The 12295-nt window shown below is 48.7% G+C and overlaps 1 protein-coding gene across 1 annotated transcript in view; it reads right to left on the reverse strand.

The window, feature by feature from the left end:
* Positions 1 to 12295, reverse strand: part of ASAP3 (ArfGAP with SH3 domain, ankyrin repeat and PH domain 3) — a 51915-nt gene that overhangs the window by 38497 nt on the left and 1123 nt on the right. The window contains 1 exon segment of the mRNA XM_010830033.1: positions 11948 to 12103. Coding sequence (XP_010828335.1) covers positions 11948 to 12103 — 156 coding nt within the window.

A 12295-nucleotide genomic window follows, 5' to 3' on the forward strand; every position in this document is an offset into this window, starting at 1 on the left:
GGGGGAGAGGGGTTGCAGGAAGGGAGCCGCACCCTCTGTGTGCACTGAGCCCTCCACAAACCCCAAGTTTCCTGGCTGGGATTTTCCTCGGGAGACTGCTCGGCAGAGATGAGCTAAGATAGCAGGAACTCTGCCCGAGGATCGCTGTAGATCCCATCTGACCTCTGGCTTTGAGCCCTGAATTCCACCCAACCCTGAGGAGAACGCAGCCTGTCCCCGGGACAGGGCAGCAGGGGCCCCATGCCTCCCATCCTCTGGGGTCTCTTGTGGGCCTGGGTGAATCCTCCCCTGCCCCCACCTGACGGTCACCACGAACCCCCTGAACCCCGGTCTTCCCCAGCTCTGGCTGTTTCCAGCTGCTAGACCTTTCGCCATGCTGCCTAGCAAACACTCCATCCTTCCCCACTCAGCTTACAGGTCATTGACCCCCACCACAACAGAACTGACTTTATGCCACCCCAGGCCCACCACAGGCTTCTGTCAGAGCAATCATGGCCCTTACTTACCACTTCTGACTCTCTACGGGCACTGAAAACACTAAAAGGGTAAGGATAAGAATTTGCCAGCAGCGGGTGGGGGATGGTTGGGGTGGGGGGAGTACCGGGGTTTGATCCTGGTGTCAGGGAACTAAGATCCCACACGCCGGGAGCTACTAAGGATGCCACAACTAGAGTGCCTATTTGCTGCAACCACTGAACAGCCGCTCTAGAGACTGCTCTGTGATGAGAAGCCTGCGTGCTGCAGTGAAGACCCAGGGCCGCCAGAATTTTTTAAAAATCAATTAATTACAAGGGGAGGGCAGGGATGGCCTCATTTGCTTTCATATCCACAGCACCCAGCACAGGGCCTGGCACATGAGCAGCAGTAAACCTTCGTGGAATGAATGAATGACTAAATGAATACTAGCAGGGCCCTATGGGAACAGAGAAAAGGCAACAGGGGTTAAGAACTCAGGACATCACACTGTTCTGAGGTCCAAATTCTAGTTCTAATTCTCTTAGCTGTGTGACCTGGGGCAAGTGACTCAGTTTCTCTGAGCCTCCATGTCCCTATCTGTTTGATAAAAATAGTACTTAGCTCATAAGGCTGAATCCCATCAAGCATTTAAGCACTCAGCCCAGTGTCAGGCACACAAGGAGGGCTGCATGACAGCCAGGAAGAAGAGGCATGGAAGACGAAAGCAGACATCTCCGCATTCCCAGGGCCTGAGACACAACCCCAGGCTATCAGGGGAAAGACCTGGAGTACTTAAAAAAATAAGGGAGCCAGAGCCTCACTTCAGACTTAATATCCTGTTAAGTCAGAGTCCCCGGGGGAGTGAGAGGTGAGGCACTCCCACGTGCTTTGAACTGCTCAGGTCCAAATAACTGGCTTGGCCACTTACTGCTAGCAGAGTTGCCAAATGTATCAAAAATAAATACAGGACATGCAGTTACATTAGAATTCCATATAATCAGTGAATACTTCTTACTGTAAGTATGCTGCAAATCTTGCATGCACATCCTGTATGTGCTTTGGCAATTCTGCTTCCTGGGCTATTTCATCTCTCTGTGCCTCTGATGGGGATTACCAGAGTTAATAATGTACGTGAGAAATGCTTATAACGTTGCCTGGTGGGTATGGAAGAACCTTGAAACAGTAAGCTAACTGAGAGAAGCCAGATACAAAAGTCCATATACTGTAGGATTCCACTGACGTGAAGTGTTTGGAATAGGCAAATCCATAGAGACTGAAAGTTGCCAGAGGCTGGAGGGAGTCATAGTGGGGAGTGACTTCTAATGAGCACAGTATTTCTTTTTTGGCCTGATGGAAATGTTCTAGAATTAGACAGTGGCAATTATTGCACAACCCTGTGAATAAAGACTGCTGAACAGTACATTTTAGAATGATTAAAATGGTGTATTTTGTGTCATATGAATTTTATCTCTATTAAAAAAAAAAAAAAACAAAAACGACCTAAAAGCAACCCAGGGGATTGTAATGTGCAGCCAGGACTGAGAATGGAGACGGCTCTCAACAAATGTTTGATGTGGAAAGAAATGGATGGGAAAGAACAAAGGGCAGAGCTGAGGGGACAACCCGTCTCATCCAGAATCAGGCTCAGCTACTCATTCCCGGACATCCGCAAGGTACACAAGATTTCTCATTTTGCTCCGGTGCCAGAACTACACAATTTTAGTGCTTACTCACAGTAATTACCTCATCCCTATTGCAATGATCTTCTCCTTTTCTCTGTGGCTACTAATCTACTTAACTATTCTATAAGCAGGGATACTTGCGTTTTCAGTAAAAGAAATTTTTAAAAAATTAAGTATCTGTTATGTGCCAGGTAGATGCTAGAGGCTTTATATGTAATCCCCTCAAAAAAAACCCCATAAGACAGTTATCATCATCCTGATTTGCAGATAGGGAAACTGAGGTTCAGACAATTCAAGTCATGTGCCTGAGGTCACATAACCCATGAGAATTCAAACCCAAGTCTGCTTGACTTCAGTTACAGGACTCGCTCCTTTGATCTCAGCCACACCTCTTTATGCTGCGGGCTGTCAGTCATCCTTCCACGGGCATGAGTTCTTCTCCCTCTCAGGTGGGTACCTTGCCATGTCTATGCCTTCAGAGACTACCATTTTACCTTCGTACACAGCAGATGTTCAATAAATAGTGTTTAACGAATAACAAACCTTAAGTGAGCACCATAATAGTTTTCACTCTGACTGCTCATCAGAGTTGCCTGGGGAACTTCTGACTGTTCCCTTGCCCAAGTCTCACCGCTGGGAGATTCTGATCTGTAGGTCTGGGTGGAGCCAACAGCATCTGAAGTTCTTGAAAGCTCAAAGTCAAAACCAAGCCCAGTTAGAAAACCTTTAGCAGGGACTTCTCTGGCAGTCCAGGGGTTAACACACTGTGCTTCCAAACCAAGGGGTGCTGGTTTGATCCCCACTTGGTGAACTAAGATCTCACATGCCATGCAGTGCAGCCAAAAAAATAAAATAATTTTTAAAAAAGAAAACCTTTAGCAGCTGTTCCCAGCTTAGCCTCCTGTACCTTCACGGTAAGGCCCACTCCCAAAGTTCCCAGGACAAAGGGGGCCCAAAGCCCTGCCCCAGAGTCTGGGGAACTCACTGTGCCCCTGTGGGCTTCACTGCTGCATATACTCTGAGCCTATCAAAGGAATCTTCTGGCAAAGATATCTGAGGACTATACTACCAAATTGATTTTGCAGAAAGCATTGCCCTTCTACTCTGACCTAAAACCCCAGTTTCTGTCCCCAAACCTGCCTGTGTCACCTTGGTGGCCAGAAACAGCTGAATACCAAGCAAGGAAATTGGGCCCAAAGACTGAAATTTGGGGAGGCAAGGAGACTTTGCGAGACTGGGCTTGAGGCTGACACTCCAGAAGGACCCTGTGTCCTTGTGCAGAGGCAGCCTGGAGTGGGAAGAGGCTGGGCTCAGACGGAGCCGGGTTCTAAGTGTGGCCTGGAAAACCCTCTTGGCCCAGGTCCCTGGTCTGCATCCATGTCTCTACTTCCCTTCTCAGGAAAATTGGTGTGGAGGGGAAAACAGCACTAAGGTCACTTAAGGTGACCTTAAAATAGCACTTAAGGTTCTTAAGGTCACCAATGACCTCCAAGCTGCCAACATTAGGAGTCATGTCTCTATCGTTTTCTTATTTGACCTCTGGACATCTGACAGAGCTGAGCATTGCTCCTTCATCGAAACATTCCTCCCCCTGGCTTCTGAGGCACTGTACTCTCTTGATTTCCTTCCTTCCTCCCTGGCAGCTCCTCTAGCTCCCTTATTAACTATTTTTCCCATCCTAACCTGTCAGACCTGGAGCTCCCCAGAGCTTGAGCCCAGACTGTCTTCATTTCTCTCCCTGGGTGATCTTACCTACTCCCACTTCTTTAAGCACTAAATGCACTAAATGCACTAAATGCACTAAATGCATTATGTAGTTCATAGACCACCTGCATGAGCATCTCCTTGGGGTGCTGATGAAGAGCAGATTCCCAGACATTCTCCTGCAGGCTGGTGAACCTGCCAAGGACATTTCTCATTTCTGCAGACTGGTATCTAAACCTCTTTCCTACACCTGGGAAATTACTTGCTACGCAAGCCTCAGCAGAGCTTGCCTTCTACAAAAGCTGCCAAGACCAAATTCATGATTTCCAGACTCCCTTGAAGCTAGGGTACAGGAATGCAGGAGCTAGGCTTGGCCAATCAGAGGCACTCAATGCAGACTGAATCAGGAGCAGAGAAAGTGGAAGATCATTCTGATACTGATGGCAAAATTGGACAGCAAGGAGATCAAGCCAGTCAATCCGAAAGGAAGTCAACCCTGAATATTCATTGGAAGGACTGATGCTGAAGCTGAAGCTCCAATACTTTGACCACCTGATTTGAAGAGCCAACTCATTGGAAAAGACCCTGATACTGGGAAAGATTGAGGGCAGGAGGAGAAGGGGGTGACAGAAGATGAGATGGTTGGATGGCATCACTGACTCACTGGCCATGAGTTTGAGCAAACTCCGGGAGATAGTGAAGGACAGGGAAGCATCGCATAGTGCAGTCTCTAGGGTCGCAAAGAGTCTGACACGACTGAGCGACTGAATAACAACAGCAACAGCGAAGGTACCCAGTCCCCAGAGCACAGCAGTGGTACAAGCTGCGGCATTTAATGCATGTCAGCAGCGTCCTCGCCAAACTGGCTCAGTAGAGTGGCTTGGCTGGGATCCCGTCTGCTGCCTTGCCCCAGTTCTCCAGCTTCCCAGAAATCCTGTGAACTACTGAATATTCCCTTTCAGTGAACTTCTTTTCTGTTTAAATCAGCTCAGGTTGGTTTCTGTTACTTGCAATAAGAAGGCTAAGTAAGAAACAGCTATTCAGTAGGACTCTCTGGGAATGATGCCAGGTGATGCTTACACAGATCCAAGTTTGAAACCCATTATCTCAATGCTGTGTGTGTATGTTAGTCACTCAGTCATGTCCAATTCTTTGCAACCCCATGGATGATAGCCCACCAGGCTCCTTTGTCCATGGAATTTTTCAGGCAAGGATGCTGGAGTGGGTTGCCATTTCCTTCTCCGGGGGATCTTCCCGACTCAGGGATCAAACCCAGGTCTTCTGTTTACCATCTGAGCTACTAGGGAAGCCCATCTCAGTGCTGACAACTCTCAGATGTGTATCTCCTGCCTAGTCCTTTGACCTTCAAATGAATATATCTAAATGTCTTTTTGACTTCTCCACTTGAATGCTTCAAAAACCTATAAGATGTAAAAACAGAATTCTTGACTACCCTCCAAACCTGTTCCTGTCTCAGATTTCTCTTCCTAGGAAGGGGCAATGGCATTCTTCTGTTAGGAATCTGGGAACCATTCTTGACCACTCCCCACATGCATTCCATCAACAAATCCTGCTTATAAAATCCTTCTAGAATCTGCCCACTTCTCCACCAACCACAGCCCCTACCACTTCTCCCCACAACCACCATCGGCTCTTCCATGAACAACTGGCAACTGCCAACGGCCTCTCTGGGTCTTCTCCTGACTCCTCCAATCCAGTCTCCATGCAGCAGCTGATAACGATCTTTCTCAAATACAAGTTGAGGGGGACTTCCCTGGTGGTTCAGCAGCTAAGACTCCTTGCTCCCAATGCAGGAGGGCCCTGGTTCAATCCCTGGTCAGGGAACTAGATCCCACATGCAGCAACTAAGAGCTCGCATGCTGCAACTAAGACCCAGGGCAGTCAAATAAATAAACAGATATTAAAAGAAGCAAATATTAAAAAGAAATAAATAAAAAATATAAATTGGGTCATGTTGCTTGCCTGCAAAATAAATAAAATCCAGACTTGCCCCAGGACCTACAACCTTGAAGATCATCTGGCCCTTGCTTCCCAAACTCATCTGGGGTGGCTCTTCCATTTGCCAGGCTATGCTTCTGTTCCTCTGGCCTTCTTTCAGTGTCACAAACACTTTAGGCTCTTTACTAACTCAGATGTTCCCTAAGGTGTTCCCTCCAACTAGAGCACCCTCACCCCATCATTCTCTAGTAATGCTCCTTTTCAGGTTTCTTCTTTTCATTGTTATTCCACGGATATTTTCTGAGCTCCTACTATGGTGCTACGGTCAACACTAAGGATCCAGTGGTGAGAGAGGTTCTTGTCTCACGGAAGTCGAAATCTAGTGAAAAATCAGATTTTAACCAAGTAATTATGCAAAGAAATGTAAAATGTATCTAGGGTGTATGCTGCCAAAGACAGTGACACAGGGCTGTGAGGGAGAGCAGAGCCAGAGTAAAGTGGGAAGACAAGTTAGGAGACCCGCGCGGCATTCCAGGGGAGAGGCGACAGTGACGTGGACCAGGGGCGCAATGGAGAGAAGCGGACAGAGATGCTTAGAAGCTAACACCGATGACCTTTAGTGCTGAGGGACATGGAGCTTCTGGCTTGTGTAACAGAAGAGAGGGAAGGACCTTTCTCCGAAAGGGAAAACTGGAAAGGCTAGCCTGGGGCAGAAGTTGTGACGTGGCTTTGGACACACTGACCAAGTGAAAGGGAAACAGCCATGTGAGCAGCTGGACATGAGGGTCTGGGCTAAAGGTACACTTATGTGAGCCACCTGAAGACAGAAGACTGAACCCACGCGCATGGATGAGATTGCCTGCAGAGATGAGGACCCAGAACCAAACCTCAGGGCAGGCCTAGACAGGGAGGATGAGCCTCCATGACATTCATGACATGTGCAATTACTGACCTGTTTACTGTCTGTCTTTACCAGAAGACTATAAGCTCAGCAGAGCAGAGACTGTGTCTCTTTTAATGAGCAATGTGTCTACCCAGGGCCTAATGCGGGGCCTGGCACGGAGCAGTTTCCCTGCACCATGTTGGCCACTGTGTCCCTCGGCAGGGACAACCTCATCCAATCCTTAGACAACATGATTGGTCCACTTGTCTCTACTATCCAGCAAAAAGCCCAAATGCCTAAATGACACTCAAGACCCTCCAAGTCATGCTGCAAGCCTCAGCTCGCCATCTTTTTAATTGTACTACGGCTGAGTTTTCCAAACTGGGGTTCCTCTTCACCTGGATAACCAGAGGCACAAAACAGGATGAACACAGCGCCTCTCCCTGGAGCCTGCGACCCCATAGACGGCAGCCCACCAGGCTCCCCCGTCCCTGGAATTCTCCAGGCAAGAACATTGGAGTGGGTTGCCATTTCCTTCTCCAATGCATGAAAGTGAAAAGTGAAAGTGAAGTTGCTCAGTCGTGTCCGACTCTTAGCGACCCCATGGACTGCAGCCCACCAAGCTTCTCCGTCCATGGGATTTTCCAGGCAAGAACACTGGAGTGGGTTGCCATTTCCTTCTCCAATGCATGAAAGTGAAAAGTGAAAGGGAAGTCGCTCGGTCATGTCCAACTCTTAGCGACCCGACCCCATGGACTACAGACTACCAGGCTCCTCTATTCATGGAATTTTCCAGGCAAGAGTACTGGAGTGGGGTGCCATTGCCTTCTAAATTGTGCCAAATGGATTGCCATGGACAAGTAGGGTTTGGGTGGGGACTTTCCAGGTCCTGCTCCTCTTCTCTGAGAAATGTCTCCTCCCACAGCGTAGGTCTCTGTGGCTGGGTTTCCCTGCCTGGGTCTATCCCTTCATGACCTCTGCTGATGAAACCAGGGGTGGAGACCCAGCTTCTGGAACCAGTCCAGAGAGTTGGTGGGCGGGGCCACCAACCTACCAGGAACTTGGAAGTGGGACACAAGACTGGCTTGGTTGCTTTTAGAAGCTGGACCAGTGAGGTCATGTGAAGGTGGGGGCTAACGATGCCTGGCCTCCCAGAAGACTGTGTGATGCCCTTGGGGGCCTGGGTGAAGAGCGAGCAAAAGCACTGCTCAGAGGTGCAGAAAGAAACAGAGGCCGGAGGCGATGGGAAGGATGAAGCAGCTACTTTTGTTCCTGACGACTTTTCAGCCTCAAGTGGGGCCTTGGTGAGGCCTGGGTAAGGTCTACTGATGCTCAGTACCACAAGGCACCTCTAATTCCTTAAAACAAGTTTACCTTCAACATAAACTTGAGAGGCTTTCTGGTTCTTGCAAACAAAAAATATCTCTAAGATTACATAATTTTTACCATTTTTTTTAAAACAAAAATGTTATTATTTGGGTAAAACAAGTATCGACACATGACAAAGCAGAATGTAGAATTCACAAGAATACTGAGAATTAAGAATGAAACCCTTTCTAAAATTAGATTCAAAAACGCTAAAGTTACAAAGGAAAAGATTAATTTGACTCCAAGGAAACTTAAAACTATGCATTATAAGACATGATACTGATTTAGGTAAATATCCCTCTTCACCACCACCCCTTTACTGAGAACACATTTTCTGAGGACAGATACTGGGAAGTACGCACATTTACATAGCAGTTACCTCTGGAGAGAGGACAGGAATCATGAGACATGGTCAGAGGTGACTGTAGCCTTTTCTGTTGTCTTTAAAGTTTTAAATTAAAAATCAGTATGTCTTTTGTTCAATGAAAACTTCATTACATTTCCAAAAACATACACAAAACACAAGCACATTTGTGGTGGACTGATTCATCCAAGACCCACTGTAAGTTCATTGGTAGTTTAAGACACATGACATAGCATAAAGTCTCGGCATTGTCACAGTGAAACTTAGTGGCCCACTACAAGTTATAGTGGCCTACTTGGTTCCTGAATATGCTTTCTTCCCATCTGTTTCCATATTCATTCACTTGTCCTCTCCACTTAGTAGAGTTCTTCCATCCTTCCAAACTCATCTGGAAGTGTCACCTCCTCCAGGAAGCTGTCCCTGACTACATCAGTCTCTCTCCCTGCCTTGCTCCACTGGTCTCTTATGGCACTAACCATATCTTTCTCTGTGTACTCTGGATAGACTCCTGGGGTTCCACTTATCAGTCGGCAAACCTGAGCAGCATCTTTATGTTCTTGGTGCCTAGCAGAGAAATAGCATGGAGAACTGACACAGAACAGCCTTAAAGTCAGACAGATCCACTCTGTGACACAGGGCAACTGCCTTAATCTCCCTAGGTCCCTTTTCACCTGTATTACTGTGAATATCAATGTAACAATGGCCCAGGACAGGAAGAAGGTGGTTGATAGAATGAGTATCTGTTTTAATACTCCCTTATGAACAGTTTTAAATTAAAAACAAAAACCTTTACCAACCCAGAGAGGCAAGCAAGGAAGGATTATTAGACCCATCTTAAGGGTAAATAACTGAGGTTCAGAGAAATTACATAGGGACTTTAGAAGGAAAGCGAATAGGACCAAGGGTTAGAACATTTGGGTGGAAATGCTGATTCTTCCACTCCCTAGCTGTGGGTGCTTAGACAAGTCTATAGTACTCTCTGGATATCAGTTTCCCCATCTTTTTTTTTTTTCAGAGTTATTATTTTTTTAACCTTAATTTATTTATTTTTTAATTGAAGGATAATTGTTTTACAGAATGTTGTTGTTTTCTGTCAAACATTGACAAGAATCAGCCATAGGTATACATGTGTCCCCTCCGCATCTTAAATGGGAGTTCCTAGGTGATCTCGACCTTCAAGCGCTTCTCAGCATTGATATTCTTGTTTCCTGTAACCTACCCAGGATGCTTCTTAGCAGGACAGCAAAAAAAGACTGCAAGTCCCAGGGCAGAGCCCTTAGTGATTCCCAGGAAACCAGCTGGAGGACTTGCTTTGAGAATCGGTCAAATTTGGATTCAGCCAAATGGAACTTCAAGCCTGGGGGTCAGTCATGCCCAGAACTGAGACTGGGGAAATGCCAGCATCAAACTGCATGTAAATATAAACACAAACGCAAAGCCAAACAGGAAACCTCAGAAAAGTCCAAAGGTCAGAGTCTAACTTTTGAGGCACTGACATGCTGAAGAGAAAAGCTGAATTTGGGTGTCAGAAACCTTTCTGTTGCAAAAATGAACCCTTGCATGCACCAAACTAAAGTCTCAAAGGCAAAAATTTGAGTTTTGTCAGGCCTACACTGGAGCCAAGGCAGAGTCCTGATAGGAGCCTGCGGTGGCCTCCAGATCCATTCTCAGGACTCCCTCCCCCAGGCACACACAAGTGCTTACCCACACGGAGCTGGGCAAGGCCAGATGCACGGGCATAAATGGGCATTTCTGTCCCTGGAGAAAGGTTCATAGTACAGCCCTTTCTCCAGATCCTGCTCTGATTTAACATTTTAATGAACAACCCCAAGAGGAGTATGAACTGTGAAAGCCCTAAGGATGCTGATCACACTGACCTCTTCCAGGTCACAAAATGAAGACAATCCTCTGGAGGCTCTCTCTCCTCAGGAGGAGGTTCTGGGCAGTTTCCCTGTAAGCCTCCAGTAAAATACATCCTACATTCACAGGTGTTAGGTTCCATGCTACTGGTTCTGCTCAAGGAAAGAAGCCAAAGGTCATCGCTGCTTCAAATAGGTACTGCCCCTCCTCCACTATATATAGCAAAGCATTAGGCTAGGCTGGGGACAACAGAGCATGAGATGCTTGGATGGCATCACCAACTCAATGGACATGAGTTTGAGTAAGCTCTGGGAGTTGGTGATGGACAGGGAAGCCTGGCGTGCTGCAGTCCAAGGGGTTGTAAAGAGTCAGACACCACTGAGACTGAACTGAACTGAACTGTGAAAGACATGAGGACAAAAAGAGACCCATCCCCGTCTAAAGAGGTCTGTCAATTAACCCTATAATCATTTCATTAATCAAAATGCATGCGTTACCTACGTGGCCTCATATAATACCACAGTCCTGTGAGGCAAACATTATTATCCCCATTTTACAGATGCCAAAAGTGCGGACACAAACAGATCAGGTCACATGCCCAAGCTCACACAGCTGGCAAACTGCAGAGCCAGAATTTGAACGCAGGTCCACCACGCTCCCCAAAGAGGATGATCTTTCCACAGTCCTCTATTATCACTACTCTAGGATGAGGGTTCAGACTGCAGGGGAGAGGAGGAAGAGGAGAGATTCCCCAAGACATTGGCCCAGAGTATGAGGACTACTAATCTTTTTATCTGCTACACAGTAGGTGCTCAATATTCTCAGGGTGAAGGATGGAAGGGGAGAGCCACTTCTGAGATCCAAAACGCCACCTAAATTAAGGGCATCTTCTGAAAGGGAGCTGCAAAAACACAGTATTCTCCTTTGGCCCAAAGCCTCAGGGTGTCTGCCCTAGAATATTCCGGCAGAGGAGGCCCAGGAAAGTGCGGTGGGTCTGGAGAAAACGAACGAACTCCTCTGAGCAGGGGAATGGGGTGGGGCAGCCTGCAAAGGCCAAAGGAAAGGCCTGGGACGGCAATGCTGGAAAAGACAAAGAGGAGAGGGGAGGGGAGAGGAGACTGTAAACTCCTGAACAGCCTGGCCAAGGTGAACCCCAGCTCCTGGCGCCTTCTCCTCCGCATTCATTCACACACCAGCCAAATCTCAGAACCAGCAGTCTGCGGGAGAGGGGGCCTCCCTGTTCCCAGGGAGAAGTTTCGTTCCGGACTGTGGCGGGAAGGTAGACTTTCCAGAAAGGGAGTGACTTAGGAGCCGAACTTGTGGGGCTCCAAAGATGAAAACCCAAACAGATGCAGTGAGGCGCTGAGCAAACCCGCAAGCGACCGGGCTGCAGGTCATCAAGAACACTGCGGGTATGTCCCTCGACCTGGTAAGTCTGTCGTCGAGGTGACTGCGAGGCGCCGCAAATGGTTCCTCGCCCCCCGGCCCCAGCCCCAGGCACTCGACGGGGAGGACGCAGATGTTAGAGATGCACTCGGTTCTCAAAGATTTAGAGAAGGGGCAGGTTTCTGGGGCGCGGTAAGAACCATCACTGCTCGGGTCACGCCTGTGAAGGTCAAGGAAAGGCCCTGCCAGGACCCCAGACCCCTCCTACCGCGGCCCTCCTCTCACCTCCTCCCGCGCCAGGGCTGCCCCGCGGCACCGGGGCATCTTGGCGGCGAAGGCGGCAGCCCCGGCCGGGGAGCTGAGGTCCTCTGCCGTGACGGCCAGGAACTCGGCGACGCTGAGCTGCTCGGGCATGGCGGGCGCGAGGTGTGGGCGCCGGGGCTGTCGGAATGGGGCCCGGGGGGCGCTTGCTGCACTGCGCGGGGCTGGCCTCTCCGCAAGCCGCGAGAGCCGTCCGGGACTCGGCGCGCCCCGCCCCCTCCGTGCCGCCCCGCCCCGCCCCCTTCGCCCGGCACAGCCGCGTTCCCCTTCGCGTCCCGGGAGCCCAGACCTTTCCCACCCCGCCCGCTTCTC

The sequence above is a fragment of the Bison bison genome, unplaced genomic scaffold, assembly GCF_000754665.1.
Source record: "Bison bison bison isolate TAMUID 2011002044 unplaced genomic scaffold, Bison_UMD1.0 scf7180017864516, whole genome shotgun sequence".
NCBI classification, from domain to species: Eukaryota; Metazoa; Chordata; class Mammalia; order Artiodactyla; family Bovidae; genus Bison; species Bison bison.